Source organism: Pseudopodoces humilis, chromosome 19 (genome assembly GCF_049639895.1).
Source record: "Pseudopodoces humilis isolate 2021_Gansu_Grassland_sample_001 chromosome 19, ASM4963989v1, whole genome shotgun sequence".
Lineage (NCBI taxonomy): Eukaryota > Metazoa > Chordata > Aves > Passeriformes > Paridae > Pseudopodoces > Pseudopodoces humilis.
In genome coordinates, this window is record NC_142218.1 from 5,322,266 (window position 1) to 5,341,454 (window position 19,189).

Here is a 19,189-nt window from a genome sequence, read left to right on the forward strand (position 1 = left end):
CCCAGGCAAGGACCGGGGGCGATTTTTAACCTCCTCCTCCTTCAATTTCGGGAGCTGTGTGGTTATTCTGATGGATGGCGGTGGAGATGCGAGGTGCTGAGCACTTGGGGGTGGGGGGGGGAGATCTGTCCCGTTCTCTAATCGTCTAATGAGTCTTCGGGGGGGGGGGGGGGGGGGGGAAACCAACCCCAAAACGGAATAAATACAATGTGCAGATGGAGAGAGGGAAAGCGAATGGGCGTCTCGAAACCCACAGGAGCTGGCTAAAGGACAGTTGTCCAAGTCCTCTCCTTTTCTAATGCAAAAGGATAAAAGGAAAAAAAAAAAAAAAAAAGTAAAATAAAAAAAGCGGGGGGAAGGGGAAATTTGGAAAATTGAAAGAGTCGCCAGGGCTCCACCGCTCTCCCAGCCCGGGGCTGCCTGGGCCGGCCGGTGCCGCTCCCGGTGGAGCCGCGGAGCGCCGGGCGGACTCCCCGGCACAGCCGGGCCCGGAGAGGCGCTCCCGCCGCTCCGCTCCCCCCGGAGGGCTTGGGGTGATGCTTCCCCTGCCCCGGGCGAGCTCCGAGCCAAGCAGAGGAGGGGAAAGGCTGAGGGCTCCTACCCTGCGAGCAGCAGCGTTCCCGAGAGGGCAAAGCGGCCCCGAACCCTCCCCGGGCCGCAGCCCCCCACGAACCCGGCGCCTGCAGCAGGGGGAGGACACGGACGGGGCCACAACTTTTCCTTTCTTTCCTTTTTTGTTTTCGGAACACGAGAGGTCAGAAAAGCAGGTCCCTCCAAGAAATGCCATTTCAATGATTTTAATAAGCAAAATAGGAAACAATTTTAATAACCAAAAACAGAAACCAGTCTGAATAAAACTACAATAGACCAGGTTTTTTAATATTTTTCATATCATAAGCAGGATTTGAAATTGATCCCTTCAGAACTTTACATGAAATAAAAACAATTTTTTTCCGCTGCTGCAATGTTTTGATTTCAACACAGTTGAATCAGTAAAAACCAAAGATCGTTTTCTGATGCATGACTAATATCCACAATATTTAAAACTGCAAGCACCATGCTGTTCATTACAATCTTGTTATTACTGTTAATTTATAAACTAATACAAACTTAAAATGCATCCGGCCAGCAGTGCCAGCTACCCTAAAAGGAAACTAAAAAATAAGTTTTCATTTTGGTATTTTTGTCAGTGCAACGTAAATCCTTTTACTGACCTGCAGGAGGAAAAAAAAAGTAATAAAAACACCCATAAGACTCCAAACTACTACTACTATACAACTGCAAATAAATTTTGGCTAAAACTTTCACTCGCTGCATAGGGAAGCAGAGAAGCAGATTACAAATCATTGCAAAAGAATACACTTAAAAGTTGTATGCAGTATGTCTTCTTAAAAAAAGTTTTAGATTTAAATGCTTTCCCAGCCCACTCATCAGCTGCTGCCATTGAGAAACCAAACTTCAGTGGCGACACGGAGCCCTCGCTGCTATCGCAGCTTGACTCTTAACGAGGAGGGTTTGGGGTTGTTTTTTTCTCTTTATTTACCGAAAATCTAGGGGCAGTGTTTTTTAAATGGAACTGGTATCTCGTCCGTCCTTCGCTTCCTGAGTGTACAATCAGAAGGGAAATTATCTGGCCAAGCCAAACCACTCAGGCTGGGAATTGTCCTGGAGGAAAGAGCTTCGCTGCCACTTTAAGGCATCGAGTAGGTTCTAGTGACCGAGGAGGTTTTTTCCCTGTTAAGTTTAGGTTTGTCAATGCCATTCAGGCGTTTTTGCTTCTGCCCCAACAAACAAAAACCAAAATGAAAACTAACAAAAAAAAATACAACTTAAAAGTGCACCAGATATACAAAGTTGGGTTTTTTCTAATGCAAAATGCCCATAACTTTTTTTTCTTTAAGTATCTCTTTAACACCAAACAAACCGTATAACCAGCCTGCTGAAATGTTATTTTGTTTTTTGTGTCTTTTTCTCCTGTACGGTTTGAAGTAGCAGATATTTACAAGCTAACAACCATAAAAGAAAACAAGAGCAAAACCAACGAACAAAACTGCACAAGCAGTAAAAAGTTCGATAACTTGTGATGCTTTTCTTATTGATGAAACAAAACAACAACAGAAATCTATGATCGATGATCAACATGCTATAGTTAAACAAGAAAATGGTACAAAATAGAAATTATTACCATACATGTCCAGCATGCAGGATTAATATTTTTAATGCAGATTTTCGTATTTTTCTATATAATCAAGCAGGCAATAAAACTGATGAGTTTTTTTTTTCTTTCTTTCTTTTCTTAGATTGAATGTCCCATCTGAGTCCTGTAACTTATTTCTCAAAGCAGGCAATATATGAAGTGTTTGCATATATTGTCCTTTTCATTTATTCTCTTTTTCCAAGCAGGTAAATTGTGCATGAGATGGTGCTGTATATGTCCTCTCTCTTTCCAAGCAGGCAGTACGTTATAGATGGCTTGTTCATTGTCCTTTTTTTATTATTATTCTTTTAAAGTCCATCTCGCTCTGCAAGCAAGCGATCTATAAAACGCTTCACTTGTCCTTTTCTCCTTTGCCTCTGTCTCTCTCTCTCTAACTTGCACACCAAAGTCAAAAAGTTGCACTTTACCTCTCCCAACCCCACCCCCAGCCTACTTTTCCCACAGCTACTCTAGAAGACTGGATGCTGAAAAAAAAAAAAAAAAAAATCAAGTCTCTATTTTTCTCTCCTCCTTTCTCTCTAGTCAAGCAGACGGATGGATGGAGATGTCACAGGAGGGTGGGAGCAGGGGGGAAGGTGACAGGGGTCAGGTTTGGGGGGTGGGGGGTTTTTGTTTGTTTTTTAATTATTTTTGTTAAGCACTCACATGAAGAACTCAGGGGAAGACGGGTTGTCACTGGTGGAGCCGGCCTCTCTGAAGCCATTGCTGGCAAGTTTCTCACACTTGAGCTTGTAGGCGTCTCTCTCTCTGGCGAGCCGGGTCACTTCTTGCTTGAGCTGTTCCACCTGCTGAATGAGCTGCGTCTTTTCGTTCTCCAGGTGGTGTTTCTGCTGGACACGTTTATACCTGCAGGACTGGGCATAGCCCCTGTTCTTCAAGGTCCTCCTCTTCTGCTTGAGGCGGATCACCTCATCTTTGGTGAAGCCTCGGAGGTGCCTGTTGAGCTCCCTCACAGACATGGAGACCAGCTGGTCATCTGAGAACCGGTCCTCCACGCTGCTGGAGGGGGGATGCTGCTGGTGCGAGTTCTGGAGCTGCTGGGAGGAGCTGGAGGAGGTGGAGGGGGTGGGAGAGGCCTGGTGGTGATGATGGTGGTGATGGTGAGGGTGCCCGCTGCCGGCCAGGTCTTCGTGAGTGACTGCAGGATATTGGTGGTGGTGTTGGTGATGATGATGATGGTGATGGTGGTGGGCCCGGAAGCCCTCGAAGCCCTGCAGCTGCTGGGACACCTGGTGGGACCCAATGAGGGCTTCGACAGCGTCCTCTGGGGTGAGGTTCAGCGCCTCGGGGTTCATCTGCTGGTAGCTGTTGGCCATCCAGTACAGGTCCTCCAAGTGTGTCTTCTGCTCGGTGGGGCTGAAGCTGGGCGAGGAGGGCACGGAGCTGCAGGGGGTGCTGATGGGGGTGGAGGACACGGAGCCGGCCGGCTGCAGGCGGGTGCAGTGCCTGCCCGAGCGGTCGTTCCTGCCCAGGGGCTCCTTCTTCACGTCGAACTTCATCAAGTCGAAGTCGTTCACGTACTCCATGGCCAGCGGGCTAGTGGGCAGCTCGGCTCCGATGCTGAGCTCTCCGGCCATCGCTGTCTTGCGGGCACCTCTCCCGGCGGAGGGGGCTGGAGACTTCACCCCAGCGCGCAGTCTGGCAGAGGGCTGGCCGCGCTCCCCTATTCCAAACCAACTTTGCCTTTCGCCTCTCGCTTCCTTTCCTCCGCTCCCCCTCCTCCGCCGCCTCCTTCCCCCGGCTTCTGGGGCTTCTTCAGTCCGGAGCAACAAAGCCAAGGACGAGCCGGCCCCCGGGGCCGCCTGGCTGGCTCCTGGCTCTCGGTATCAGCGTTCGCCCCGCACCGCGGGCTGCGGCAGCTCCCGGCTCCGAGGCGCCCGGCCGCAAGGAGAAAGGAGCGGTAGCAGGAAGGGCAAAAGCAAAACAAAACAAAGATGCTGCCTTCGGGTCTGTGCAGGAAGAAGAAGGTCGGTGCAAACGCTCAGCCCGTGCCCCCGGCCGGGTTTTGTAAGTCCGGAGCCCCCTCCCCGCGGCAGCCGAGCCCGGAGCCTGCCGCAACTTTCCAGCCCGAGCGAGCGCCGGGGCAGCGCACGGGCTACCGGCGGCGGCGGAGCTCTGCACGGGAGTTTCGGTGGCTCTGGCAGCGCAGGCGAAGGGGAGGGAAAAGGGGGAGGAAGGAGGGGAAGGAGGAGGAAAAAAAAAAAAAAAAAAAAAAAAAAAGAAGGAGGAGAAGGGGGACGAGCGCAGCCCAGGTCTCTGCTGTAGCTGCCGCCGCCAGCGCTCGTTGTGCAGCTGTGATCACAGTGCAGCCCCCCTTGGCTTCTTATACGGCCGTGCCCGCCGAGAGCGCGGCGGGGGCCGGGGCCGGCGGCGGCCGCGCCAATGGCAGCGCGGCGGCGGGGCCGGGCGGGGCCGGGCCGAGCCGTGACAGCTCCGCAGCGCCAGCTGAGCGCCCGCCGCTCCCAGCCCGCACCTCCGCGTTCTCCCCGGCTCCCCCTCCAGCACCCGCGCCTCCCCAGTTAGATATTTATTTCCTCGTGTGTTTGTTTGCTGATTTATTTATTTATTTATTTCTCCGCTCCCTTCCTCCCGTGCTTTTCGCCCTCTGCAGCCCACAAAGGAGGGGGACTCGGGGACGTCCTGCCCGTCCCTTTGTTCTAAATATAACAAAGTGCCCCTTTTTGCCCGCTGCCCTCCCGTAGCGGATCTGAAGGCAGGGAGCTTTTCCCCGCATGCCACGCACAAGCATCCACCCTTTCAACTTTATGTAAGCGGCCCCGGTGCGAAGGCGGCCAGGGAAAAGCGGCCGGGAACGAGCGGCGGGTCCGGCCGGGAGCGAGCGCTGGGCTGCGGGAGGCGCCCAGGGGGATCAACCAGGAACCGGGAGCGAGGGAAGCGCCGACTCCACAGGGCTGTCAGCGCTTCGTGTACTACCAGGGAAGTCCTCCCGGTTACAGGAAGCAAATCTCTCCCTAAAGTAAAGCAAAGGCATTGACACAGACAATTGCAAATATTAGGGAGAGAAGGGAGAAAATATAATTACATTTCGGTTCTGAGGGGACCGTGTTTGCTTTCCTCTGCTGTTCCCTGAGTGACTGCATGTAAAAGAGTATTCGGTTTGTAAGATTTTTTCGTTTCTTTTTTTTTTTTTTTTTTGGTCCGGTAACAGGATTTTTTTTTTTTTTTTTAACATTTTGTAACGATTAAGGGAGATTAGGGCTTCTTTTTACACCGCTTCCATCTCAAACAGACAGAAAGTGCGACCCCAAGTGTCCATTTTCAGAATAACAGCTGCATTTCACCGGGAGAAAACGCCGGGAAAGAGCGGACGGGCGATGCTGGAGCGGCCGCGGGAGCGGGGCTGCCTCGGTCCCGGCCTGACCGTAGCGCTCCGGAGCTGCGCCTCCTCCTCTGCACCTCAGAGCCCCCTGCACCACCCTCCCACCCCCCTACTTATTTAGCCAAAAGAACAAAAAAGTTCAGGATCTGCTTTCCCGAAAATGATGCAGTGGGAATTGCCTTTCTGGAGCCGGGACACCACTGAGGAGTCCCCGGCGGAGACCTCCTGGTGTGGGTCCGTCCTTGCGGGACCCCCTCGCCAGCTCCGAGGCGATACCCGCAGCCCGGAGCCGCTTGTTCCGCTCCTCCGCATCTCCGCGGAGCCGGCCGCAGCCGCGCAGGGAATCAGGGAGGCAAAAGTCGCTCAAAGTCCTCCTTCTACCCAAAAAGAAATTCCAGGGGGTCCCTCTAGCAGCCGGTTGGAGCAAAGAGAAGGAAACCAGGCAGAGAGATTTCATCCAAACGCTCTTTCGTGGTACAGGCGCGCCGGGGTTTGATTTCGTGTGGCAATGCCTGGTGCGAGTGTTTCCCTAGGACATTTGGAGGGACAGAACCCCCTCCCGACAGTCCCGGAGAGCGGCCGGCTCCGGCTCTCCCCACGCTGCGGTCCCGGGAGCGAGCGATGCCTCCGCACCGCGATCCCGCCCGGAGCGGGGCTGTGCTCCCGGGAGCTCTCAGAGCTCTCTCCGCAGGTCCCGCTGCTCCGAACGCGTGTGCAGGAGGACACGAGTGGAACGCACCCACAGCCCCGGGGCTCTCCCCTTGCCACGCATCCCGCACGGGCAGCGCGTCCCCGGAGGTGCGGGGGACCCCGGGGTCCGCACGGCCACCGCGCTGCTGCTTTCCCATCAGTGCCAGATTTAGGAAATCGCCGTCTTTTCGCTGTTAACGAGCGGCCCCGAGGCGCAGCGAGGCGGGGAGCCCCACGGTGCCCCAGTACGGAGGGGTCCGCCGGCACCGGGAGGGGAAACCGGGCAGCGGGGCAGAGCGGACCGGGCAGGGAGCTCGGCTGTCCCGGGCAGGGAGCTCGGCCGTCCCCGTCCGGCTGCTGCCGCCTCGCCGGGGGCTTGGGGCTGCCCAGAGTTCCCCGTGCGGGTCCGCTGGACTTGTTATTTCTGAGGTCCTGGATGCTGCTTGGGGAGAGCTTTATTTTTACCTGCACGTTAAACATTATCTCTGCCACTGAGAGAAAGGGAACACTGGCGAGAGCTTGGGAAGCCTGGATGCAGCCTTGTAAAATGTGCCATTAGATGGATAATACTTTTTCCTCTCATAATTACTGAGGTATATTCACAAGGTGGAGCTACTGAAAGGCGGAGGGAAGCATTTATCTCCCTGTCCATACACCCTCTGTCCCTTTCCTTAATCTTTTAAGCTGTGAACTACAGATCGGATTTCAGCGTCCGTCCTCAGTCATGAAATTTCGGGGCACTCCCCGGGTCCGTTTCTTTGCTCTGCCATGCCTCGCTCCCCTTTCAAAAATCCATCCCACAAAACTTGCGGCGTTAAGCGGCTGACCAAAGTCAGAACCGCTTCGTGCCCCGAATCCCCAGCTGTTCATTGTAGTTTTTAATTCAGCCACCAAAGGTTATTCTCAATGGGATTTATATGTTAGGGGCGTTTTAAATTATATGTATATATATATTTATTTATTTTAGCAGGGATTAGAGGAGGAGTAGCCCTGCTGAAGAAAGGTTTCTGGGCTGAACAGCCCAAACGAGGCAGCTCAGAAGTGTTTCCCGTCCGTGTGGTCGCGGTGCTGCGAGCAAGGGGAGGCAGGGAGCTCCGCGCACCCCGGCCCCCGCACCCTAAAAGCCACGGCGGGGCAAAGCGGCAGCTGCCGGCTCCTGCGGGAAGGATTCCCCGTCCCCTCCTCACCCGCGCAGGGGGAAGAAGAGGCGCCCACATGCCCTGCCCCGCAGCTCGCCTCCCCACCGAGCACTCCGGGCAATTTTTGTTTAATTGCGTCTTTCTTCCCGCATCCGAAAACCTCTAATCCAGCTGCTTTAATTTTTTTTTGCTTTCTGTATTTTAAGATCCGGTTTTTCAAGGTTCGTTTCGAGGAAAAAAAAAATTACTTCTTCCCGCTCTCCCTTCACTTCCTCCTGCCTTCCGCAAACTCCCGGCCAAAATCGGGACGAGTTCAGAGAAAATGATAATGTCATTTCTGATCATCTCCGGAGGCACGTCCGCCCAGGGTAGGGCAGGAGGGGTCCTGGAGCCACTGAAATTTGAAATCTCTCCCTTAAAACTGCAACATACAGATCCTTACTGTGTTTGTTCAGGTAGGGCTCTGTCTAAATCGGGTCAGTGACATTTAGAAAGGGAATTACATTACATTGGCATCCCATTCCCCAGTTTTTAAAAATATCAGGTATAGGTACTCAGATGAAAATTAAGACAACTGTTATGTATGTAGTTTTCCATGCTCGGTTCTCTGAGAAGCGCTCCTAGGTTTTGGTAGCTGACTGCTACTTTTACCCCAGAATTAGCTCTCTTTTTATCCCGTAACATCAGCGAGAAATGTTGACTGAAATGGGAGATTTGTTAACAAACATAGACTGAAACCTAAATTACCCGTGGCTGGCAGCCGGCACTGATGGAGGAAAAGAGCATCACTTTCCTAATTCCTACCTCTCCTCGCTTGATTTTTAATTTCTCAAACCGCAGGCGGACACGGTGCTGGCTGTCAGGATTTTTTCCCCTGTGTAAGCAGCGAGGGACCTGGTTAATCATCTATCGCAGATACATGTGCATGAGAAAGAAAAGTGTTGATGTTTGCTTGTTGGGGCTGATGGGAATGGCCCACGAATTTAGGATTAAATTACTACTGGTAATCATAAGGCTTTGTTTCCCCTCGCTCTCTCTTTTCTGCGGGGATTGTCAAAGTAGAGCGGGCAACATTATTTGGACAAAGTCTGGAGGGCGGCTTTGCTGTATAAAATAAGCGATTGAACCCTTTTGGGTTAACTGGGACCTCTTCAGATTTTAGCCCGAAGCGGTTAAGAGCCGGGCAGAGCCCAGTACTAACTCTAGACACGTTTTCACAGGTGGATCTGGGAGAAGGGAGCGGAGCAACACTTCAGAAGGGTAGGTTTTTAGGGGGGTATTTTTCTTTCCCGAGGTTCTGCAGTGTCCAGAGTTAAATCCCCTCCGAGCAGGGGGGTCAGGGTGTGCGGGCGGCTGCGGGGCTCGCTCGGTCGCGGGCATGGTGAGCGCTCCGGGGCGGGTGTTGCGGTACGGGACAGCACAGGGGGCTTCAGGGGGAGATTGGAGCCCTCATGAGCGGGGCTGTGCCGGCAGCGGGGGCCCTGTGGATCCCCTGGCCCTGGCAAACAAGCCTCAATTCCCCGAAACGCTGCAGCACGGCTTGGGGACACTGATGCGGGTGAAAGGGGGGAGCGACGGCTCCCGATGGGAGAATCCCCGTGGGCACCGCACCAGCTCACGTCGGGGTGATGCCCAGGCGAGGCTCTCGTCCCGGCGAGGTTCGGAGGATGCTGAGCCAGGCAATGGGGATTATTTTCTTTTTGGAGGGGAGAACGGCCCCCCGGTGCCCCCCGGTGCTCGGGGTTAGCCCGGGACAGCGGCGCGGGCCGGGGGGGCTGGAGGGGAGCGGCTGCTGCTGCTGCTGCTGTGCTCCAGTGCCCCTTCTTGTGCTGGGAAACAAGCACAAGCCCTCCGTGGCACCCTCTGCAGTTGGCTCAGGGGCTCGCTGCACTCCGGGGTTGGGAGGTGGGAAAGAGAGTGACTTCCAAACCAAATGGCATAATTTCACCTTCTCCTACAAGGGTGTCTTAGGCAGGGAGGCAAGAAGAGGGCAGAAACATTCTGTTTCTCGTTATTTCTTTCAGCCTTAGTCCCATCATACCGTGAATGCATTGGTCCAAACCTGTTTCCAAGAGAATTTGTCTCTCTCACCATTTCCAAACTCTGAAATCTCATCCTAGCCTCCTTCTCCAAATACACATTCTTGTTATTTTTCCCCTTTCCATCATGGTGAAAATCGTTTCTAGCAGATACACCTGATCCAGAAGCCCAAAATACCCCATTTGAGCCTTGCTAGGACCAGCTTTCCTCCTATGCTTGGCTGAGTCCTGCTTCCCACTTGAACCATGGCATCTTGAATTCATTATCTGAGCCCTTTTAGGAGCTTGTAGCCAATAAACAGCACCAAAAGCTTTCTGAGTGATCAGAAGTCCCCTTTGGGGACTGAAGTAGCCAGAAGAAGCTGAAGGACTGTAATTGCTGCAGCTGTATCTTGCAATACCACTTCATGTCATTCAAAGGCTTTTCAAACACTTCAGAACTTGGACCACATCTTCCTAGAGAAAAAACTCTTTCCTGCTTATCTGCTTCTCATAGGATTTCAGATGTTTGGTGCACAGACACCTGGGTGGAAAAGGTGATCTTTCCAAGAGATTTCAGTTCCCTTAGAAGAAATATAGAAAAGAGAGATGTCAGAGAGACAGGAAAGGTGTCCTGGACCCTGATGTCACAAAGTTATGAGAAGCCAGGAAATCTTCCAGAAAAGGTCAACAACGCTTTCTGGCCAGAGGCTGTTGCCTGTGTTTTCAAGGAGCTCAGTGGGAGATTTGCTTGATGATCAGATCTTTAGCAGCCAGGAAGAAGTTCTGGCCTCAGATGTGCTTGAGGAAAACCAGGACCATGGAAGCATCTTTTCAGAAGGACAGTGTTGCAGCAGGTTCAATGTCCACGGCATCAGAAAGGCTGCTCCAGCAGGGCTGAGTGCATCCCTGGGCCCTTGCAGGATCAGGGGGATGCTATTGCAGCCCAGGAGTCCACAGGCATTTTCTGACACCCACTTGGACCTGTATCCTTTCATTCAGACTGATTTGTAATTCCTTTTCATTGCACAATGTCCTGGATCAAAAAAAATGCTTATACAGAGAAAATGTTTGGAATTCCCTTTCCAGCATTTGCTGCATAAGGATTTAAATATAATCACAAAGCCTATAGTGTATATTCTTTTTGCTCTTTCCACCTTTAGCGCCCATTAGGGATTTGGTTTTGCTTGTGTTTTGACAGCCCCTGTATATATGTATTTGTGGTTGTTCCGTACTGTTTCCTGATTTAATATCAGTGCAGTTACAGGAGAAGGATGCACCGTTAGCATTTTTTGCTCAAAGTATTTTTCAAGCTCCTTTTTGATGTACTGGTCAGGTTTGCAGCTTCTGTGCTCTTGTGGATCAGAAGAGGAAGGATGGGGTTTGTTGTGCTCTTTGGGAATGAAGCTCTCTGTCCACCTAAGGAATTTCACTGTCTTCCTTCTCATAGATCCAGGTGTTGGAGAAAAGTGAAGGAGTATTTAGGAGAAGACTGTTATGCAGTTTAATTAAAGTCCTTTTGTGCATTTCTGAGAAGCAAAGATAAGCCAATCTGGAAACAAGGTGGCTTCTGCAAGCCTCCCCCTTCCTCCCCAAATATTTTTAAGTGAAGGGAAAAAAAGAGAGACAAGAAAAGGGAACAATTCTGGGGAAATGTTTCTGTTTGCTTTCCCTGTTAGTCTGAGCAACACTTACTCAATTGTTACAAAGACAGGAGAAAATAAAAGGCTCCTGATCTTTGTTTCTTTTACACATAAGCCGATCCACAGCCTTGAATAGCACCAGACTGATGATTTAAAATCAGACTCAGAGTGTGAATTCTGCTCCATTTGTCCAAAGAAGATATTTGGCTCATGGTACAGCTTGTCCTTTTGTCTTTAGGAAATAAAACTGAGTTTTAGCCTGTATGTCTGTGGTTGCTGTGTGTCACAAACACCTCCCAGCTTAAATCTCACTAGATCTCCAGACCCTAGAAAAGCTGGAGATGTTTCCCATCACTGACCACTACCAGGATCCTAAGGAGGATCCGAGGGGGTGGATCTGACACGACTGGGCCAGGACATGGGGAGGGTTGTGGAGCTGCCTGCTGCCCCTGGGACAAGCTGCAGCTGCTCTGTGACTATTTCTCTGCTTCCAGAGCTCCTCTGCAGAATGGTTAAATGAGTTTGTGCAGGAGAGCTGACAGCACAGCGGCGCTGCAAATTCTCACCCTCTGCTTCCCAGGCTGATTGCTCTGCAGCCAAGTTAGCCATGGATCATCCTGGGATCCCATAAACAGAGTCTGCACCCCTGGGCTGGAGAGGGACACAGGAGAGAGCCTCAAGGAGAGCAGCAGTGCGAGGTGAGCACAGGCTGCTGTAGGAGTGAAGCTGGCCAGGGAAGGTTCCTTCACTTCTGTGTCTATTTTAATGGCAATCCAAAGGGGAATTTCAGCTTTGCTGTACCAAGTGAGATAATTTCTACTGGTTCTCCTCTGGCAGGATCAATTCCTCATATGTTAGTGGAGCCAAAAACACACCAACATTTCCAGCCTATACCCTGCTCCTGCAGCAATCAGTAAATGCCCCTGATGCAGCAGGTTCAGTTATTCCTCTTTGGCCTAACAGCAACATGGGCATTCATTAGGTTTGTAAAATACATATATTAATACCCAACATGGCTGAAAAATTAGGAAAAAATATTCCCTAATATCTGTGAACTAATCTCCACATCCAGAATTAACCACTGCTTTATGCATTTTCTGAGCATCGTGAAAAAAGAGATCAGAGTCTCCTGGACAGCTTTCTCTAGGATTCTCCAGGCTTTCAGTGTGAGTGTCCTGTTTATCTTCAGCACTAACTCTGTATCTGCAGGGGCTTTAATAAGTGTGTTTTCATCCTTCACACATCCAGATAAAGAGCTTCACCCCTTAAAGCTGTGATTACACCTCAGCAACCTCTCTCTTGGCAATGTATATGTGGTTTCTGTTTTGTGTTGTTTTCCTGGCTTGAGTTAACACATGTTTCAAGCCTCTAGTGTACTTCTTTAATAACTGACTTCTATAAAAAAAAAGGAGAAGATGGAGAATTTCATCCAAGAATTCCCAGCTGGAGACATCTGTTCAGCAAGTCACCTGATGAACAGCTCTAACCAGCCAAGTGTGAGTTATTTTTATTGGTTCAATATTTTAAAAATAGATTTTTTTTTTTTTCTTTTAATTGATACCTTTCTAGTGGTTTCCTTCACTGGTCTACATGGATTTGGATTTATTTCTCCTGAAGGACTAGTACAGCCCAAACAGAGTGATCCATTCCAAAACCCAGCTGACCGGCTGAAACCAGTAGGAACCAGTGAAATGCTTGAAATGAGGGTTTCCACTAGGGTAATCAAGTTTCCCAAGAGGTGATGGATTTGATGTATAGCCTGTCATGATGAGTTGCAGGCACTCAGCACCTCTGAAAATCAGGCCATAGCAGCTTTCAGCAAATCTAAAGAGACGGGGAGTGCGCGTGCGAGCCGGAGCGCGCTGCAGAGAGGACACACGTCTTCATTGATCTCGAAAGGCAGGTTGAACTGTTCTGGTTTGAATCACATGATTTGTCATGTTATTTAGCAACTCTTAAGCTTAGGTGAGCTTGTAGGATCCTGTCTGTGCACTCTCATCCCTGATCCTCTCCCAGTTTATTTGTCAGTGCTGCTAGCTGGCTCCTCTGCGAGAGGCTTGGTCCCACGGCTCCCCTTGCAGGACTCCCTGAGGTGCTGAGCATCCCCCTGCTCTCTCCTCCCCACCACCCAGCATCAAACAAAGGTGCTTTCCAGAGGGCAGGGCTGGTGTGTTTGATTTTCCACTTCTCTGTGCTCTATCTGGGAAGACTTTTGAGTCCCTTGGACTTTGCCTTGATTTGAAGCCTTGTTTGGAGCAGGACCCCAGGCTGACATGGGAAGGGTGAGCCAAGAGATGACAGAAAAGGAGGTGTAGAAGGGCAAGGTGGGAGTGCACCTTGTTCTGGGTGTTGCAGGCCCTCCAGCTGTCCACCCAGGCAGAAAGCTCTCAGTCAAGCAGCCTGCCTGACTTCCCTGGCCATTGGCTGGCCTAAGCCACTCACCCTCCTTGGACTGGGAAAAACTGGAGCTCTGAACTCTTCTCCACACCCCAGCATAGGGCACTGAGTGGGTGCAGAGCACCAAGAGCCACTGCTTGCCTGCACTATCCAGGCAGTGGGTACCTAAAGGAAACCTCTGTGGGGACCCCTCTCCTGTGAGCCATGGGAGGGGCTGAGGGTCCCCAAGGACTGTCAAGGAGGGGCAGTAGCAGTGCAGCCCCCCAGTCCTTTCTACACTTCACCCTGATGAATTATTTGCTGCTGCAGGCAAGAGTGGGACATCATAGGCAGAGAATACACTCATATTTTCCCTTTTTTCTTCCCTTTGGAATAGCCTGAATTAATAACTTTATATCTTTCAAAAGAAAGAGAGGCTTTTCTCACTTGAAAAAAGAGATGTTTTCTGAAAGCTGTATTTTAATTGAGCCAGGCTCAGGAGAGGGGAGGCTGAGGGAAGAATTGCTGTCATGGAATTAACTTTATGAAAGAAAAGCAAATCTCCGCCCTGTTTAAACATGGGGAAAACATCACAGAGGCATCCTGCTGCACCAAATGGTAAACATGTCCATGTATTATATCACTTATGGCTTCCTTAAGAGTTTTATGATGCTGTTCTCAATTACTGTGTTTGCATTTGTAATTAGAGTGCAGAACACATTGTGAAGGCAAATTATAGAGCTAACTTGTCCTTTCAAAATAACCCATTTGCTCAGTGTGCTCCCAGAAGCATCTCCCTATTCAAGGGACTCCAGTGAAGGAGTAACCTCCTCTGCTGAGGGTGTTGGAATACACACTTGCTGCAGGGGAGGGAGAGAACAAACACACTTTTGCCCCAGGGTTTTGCTGTGCTTGGGCCTGACCTTCAAACCACTGAAACTCCTGTTGGTTTACTTAAGCTCAGACCTCCACAAGTTTGAGTAATTAATGGAACTGAGGGGGTGAGGGAGAAGAATCAGGTTTTCTTGCTCTGCCACTAATTTCCTCTCTGGCCTTGGTTATGCCATTTGGACCCTTTAACTGAGTTACTGGCTAAAACTATCCTATGAAAGTGGCTAAAAATCCTCTGTGGAAGAGCTGGGATGGTACTGTTCAATCACCAAACATCTAAATACAGGTGAATATGCAGGGCTGCTACTTTGGCCTGCAGCGCTTCGCTCCCTCCTCAGGAAGGTGATTTTGACAGCAGCTCTTTGGAGCTGGTGCTTTGTGTGCATCCAGCCTTTGCCCTGGGCTGCCCTCACACAGGGGCTCATTCTCTGCTCAGGAATAAGGGGGACACCCTGCCCCATGTCAGGGTCCCAAAGTGCTCCAGGGGACGGTGTCTGCTCAGCTCTGCTCAGTGCCCCGGGGTCACAGAGCAGCTCCTGACCAGCCACCCTCGTGTTTTCCTCTGGTACTGAGCATCAGGAGCAGAGATCTGATCTCCCTCTAAGGCAGGTTGGTTGTGTACAGAGCACACTGGAGTCTGGGCCAGCTGTGCACTTTGAATTCAGTAGGGAAAAAAACCTGCATCCAAGTCTGAGCTTGGATAAAAAAATGATCTGCTTAAAGTGGAAAGGAAGCAAAGTCTCACAGTTACTACTGTGCTGTGTTTGCAGAGAATCCTTGCATTTATTGTCTATTTGTTTGCTTGTTTTGCAAAGCCTACACTAAGCAGGAGGACTTGACTTTCAATGGATTTATCTGCAAGCAATCTTTTTTCTTCTGTACCTGAGTTGAAAGGGCACAGGAAAGGGTCCTGCAACATGTAGCTGTCCCATCAGTATATCCTCCCCATTCCTGGCCATGAGGAGTTACTCGGCTTCGCCCTCCAGCCAAGGTTTTGGAAAAGTCTAAGCTCAGTCCTTGACCCCTACCCAGCACACTGCCCACCAGAGTCCTCTGCTTGTGCACCAAGGCTTCATGAAACCAGGCCAAAATTGTGTTTGGAGTACAAGAAAACCCAAAGAACCTCCAAAATATTGCACTATGAGATAATTACAATCCTCTTTTTCCCTTTCCTTTCCTTCACTTTTCCCACCATGAAGAAATTTGTCCAATATTCACTTCCCCATAGGTAACTCCCCATTTAATTTCCAGCACAGCTGAGTTAGAAGTTCACCACAGCACCAGTTCTGCCCTTGCCAATGCTCAGTTATTGATTCAATTCCTGGAATCTCTTGCATGGGTCAGGAAGGTTGGTTCCTTGGCTCCAACTTTCTGTCAGGTGCTTGTTCCTTCTGAGCAAAGGTTAGGTCACCTTCCGATGATTCATTGGAAAAACTGGTTTTATTACTTTCCCTGGGCATGGGAGAGTTTCAAAGAAAGAAGCTACAGCCTATGGGATGACCATCCCAAAAAGAATGACTTCCAAAGGGGTTTGGTTAGGGGTTCTGTTTAGTAACTACAGTCAAATCGGTTGTTTAATGTCATTAAAATCCAAGAGAGTTCCTAGAGGAAAGAGTTTGAACTTTTCAAATTGTGTGATTATTTGTGAATTTGTTTAGGAAGGGCATTTTCTGCTGTTGATATGAGAGAAGAAATTCCAGTGTGGTGTTTTGCAGTGCCAGATGCACTCCAGTTTCCATACCCCTGTGTTTAAGACATGGCCCAGGTTCACTGAGCAATGTCAAAGCACGCCTGCAAGGCTGACCAGGGAGGGGGATACACCTGCAAAGAAAGCTCAATTTTGTTGGGGGAGCAAAAGAGAGAAGGGCATTTATCAGCCCAAGGATCCCATTTGTGAAACACTTACTGTTGTGGGTAGCTGGGATTTAAAATATGTCTGTCATCACCCTGTCTTTGTGGCCAGTAATGCTGTTTGCTTTGCTCCACGTCCAGGGGAGCCCTGGCCGCAGCCCCTCGCTCCCAGGGAACCCTGCAGGCTGCAGCCTCCAAGTGCCACCAAGGGCAAATCCAGAGAGGTGGACACCAAAGCATTTCAAGGTGGGAGCTGCAAATTTCAGCTTTCTGCAGTTTTCTTTTTTGATGAAAGCCTGTTTCAGCAGCTGAAGAGGGAAAACACCCTCCATCTAACACATGGAAGACTTTTTTTTAATAAATGCCCTTCAAAACCAGAGAACTTTACCTGCCTTATGAAATTGCATCAATATTTCAAGAAATAGCACAGTGGAAAATTCATATTCATGTTAGATGTCATCATGGGAATTTGCAGCCCCTATAGGGGAGTACCATGTTTTCTGACAGCGCTTACACCGAGGGCAGAAGATGAGCATGTAAAAAATAAATTAAAATCTCTTTACTTGGCAAAATCCTTGTAGTTTGTGCTATTTTGAACCTGTCAGCTGCTTAAGCAACAGCTTGTCAGTGTTCTGGCCTGGCCAAACACGAGACCTGGTAGCATGGCTGCAGACTGTCAGGAGCTGAGTGATCTCCCGGGTTGTGATTTATGACTCCACAAACAATGACAAGCAAGGAGAAAAGGCCCTGGCAATTTCAGAAGCAGTTGTGGAAACAATTAGATCACTTTTTTATTAGGTCATTTATACAACTTTTCCTTTTAAAAATTAGATCCTTGATGAGTGCATTTTTCATGCACTCGGGTGCTTTGTCCTGTCTTTCAGTTGAGGAAAAATCCTGGACTTTCCTTTGGAAAGACTCCTGAGCTATGTCTTTAATTCCCAGGGGTGCACAGGACATCCCTGAGCTCACCCACAAGTCCTGGTCCATCTGCAGTCAAAGCCATCTGTGAATAATAATTCCTGAGGGAATTGCTCTGATTTCTGTACCATTCTCTCATTCCTGGTTGCTCACATCCTTCTGCTGACCTGTTCTTTGTCTCCTCTGCAGCTGGTGGGAAGCTTTTGGTAAATCATACTGGAACAGGAAATAATATTGATAAAGAAAACTTGGACCAGAATTTTTGGAAGTGCTGTGGTTCAGGCTTCTTTTACCATTTCTAGGGTTCTTTTACCCTTCTTTCCAACAGCAATTATTTAGTTGTCATTATGTTTCCACTTCTAATTTCTTTAGCAGTGGTTTGCCCAGGGAGCTGAGCAGTACCAGCTCTCATCTTTTTGTAAGGAGCCAGTGGCATTTATCTAGAATTGCCCAGAGTCTTGCTATCCAACCTCTTGAGCTTGGAACATGAGTTTAGGACTGGGCTCGTGAGAGAGCATCTCATTAGATAACATATCTGAAAAGATATGTTTAATCAAAGTCTCTCCCACACCTTGTTTGCTCTCTTGGAAGTTGTCAGTGTCTCATTTAGGTCTACCATGACAATACAGTCACAGCATCCTCACTTTGGAATTCTCTTACAGGCAAAGCAGCTCCAAAAGCGGCCAAAGCCACTCAGCATCCCAGAACTTCCCAGAAGCCAAGGGATCCCAGCACAGATTCAAGTTCCTGGGATGGATTTGAGTTGTTTTGCACCATGGTTAAGTCCAATATAATGGGAAGTTCTGCTATGAAAAATAATGAAATAAGAACCTGGAAAACAAGCTCTTGTTATAGAGTCTCATTTCCTTATTCCCCTTCTTTTAAGCAGGGAGATCTTGGGATTTCTCCAGCACTGTGTCTTGACAGATGAGGCAGAGAGTTGTGCTCCACCATATTCTGTATCCCAATGAGCACAAAACTTACTCTCAGCTTTGAGTTTATCACTCCATTTCAAAACCCTCTTCTCTTGTGCTATGCACCAGCAAAAATCCTTTTCATTGCCGTTAAAAAGGCAACTGAGGTGCCCATTATTTTATTTTTCTTTTAGTATTTGTACAGAACTCAGCAAATAAAAATGGGTCCCAGATAAAAGGTGTGTCCTTTCTAGTAAAGCACAAAAAAATCTTAATCTTTGGTCCAGAAGCAGTAGATTGCCACAAACAGTCGGCAGCTAAAATCATTAATCTTTGCTGCTTGCCCAACTGGTACTAGTAGTAAAGAAGATAATACACTAGCAGAATCAGTGACCCACTACAAATTGGTCTTGAAAGGTCCACCAGCCTAAATAGACTTTTGCTGATCCAACACTTGTTAGGAATCCCAACAAAGAGACTATTGGCTCATCTGATGAGCCGCTCACTATTGGGCCTTTTGCAATGGCTGGTGATGGATGACCATACCCTCTTTGAGGGGGAAGATGCAGCTCCTGGTATGGGGCCTTTTCTCATCTTAAATTTGTACTCAATAAATCACAGGTGCAGAAGAGACAGCATCAGTTTCATTACACCTACATGCTCCAGTATCAATCATGCCAACACAACGGGCTGCGTGCAGTTCATTTCGGGAGGCTCTTTCTGTTCCAATACCATTTCCATTCCGTTGTGCTTTAGCATTCCTAAAGTGTTGAACCTCTGCAGCAAAACACTGGGAGAAGGATGGGATGTGCTGTAATTGCACTCTTTCGACACGAGACAGGGCTTAGCTCACATAATTCAGTTTATGGTACCCTGCAATTGTCTAAGGTGAAGTGCTAAATAGTTTGGTAAAGATTTGGTGGTTACCACACACCTCTTTAGTTCTTAACCTTGTTTTTTCATTTGCTCTTTAGCACAGACCTTCAGGCAGAGCTGCAGCAGTTGCCCTGGAGTGGTTCCCTTTCTGTGATTATATCATTTTCCTGTCTGGTTTATGATATTCTTTTACATGATGCTATAATCTCGTACTTCCTCTTACCCAAACTTAATTGCAATAAAGAAACCATTTCAGCTTCTTCAGTGTTTTCTCATTTAAAAGAGTTTCTGCCATGTCCTCTCTGGCTGGTA

General features: G+C 49.2%; 1 protein-coding gene across 1 annotated transcript; it reads right to left on the bottom strand.

Annotated features, from left to right (window-relative positions):
- Positions 1-781: 781 nt before the first annotated feature.
- On the bottom strand, positions 782-4,496 carry MAFB (MAF bZIP transcription factor B). The gene is made up of 2 exons (XM_014254232.2): positions 2,864-4,496; positions 782-2,682 (listed from the first exon to the last, which is right to left on the bottom strand). The coding sequence occupies exons 1-2, from the start codon at positions 3,793-3,795 to the stop codon at positions 2,622-2,624; spliced, it is 993 nt and encodes a 330-aa protein (XP_014109707.1). The 5' UTR covers positions 3,796-4,496; the 3' UTR covers positions 782-2,621.
- Between the last annotated feature and the right edge of the window lie 14,693 nt (positions 4,497-19,189).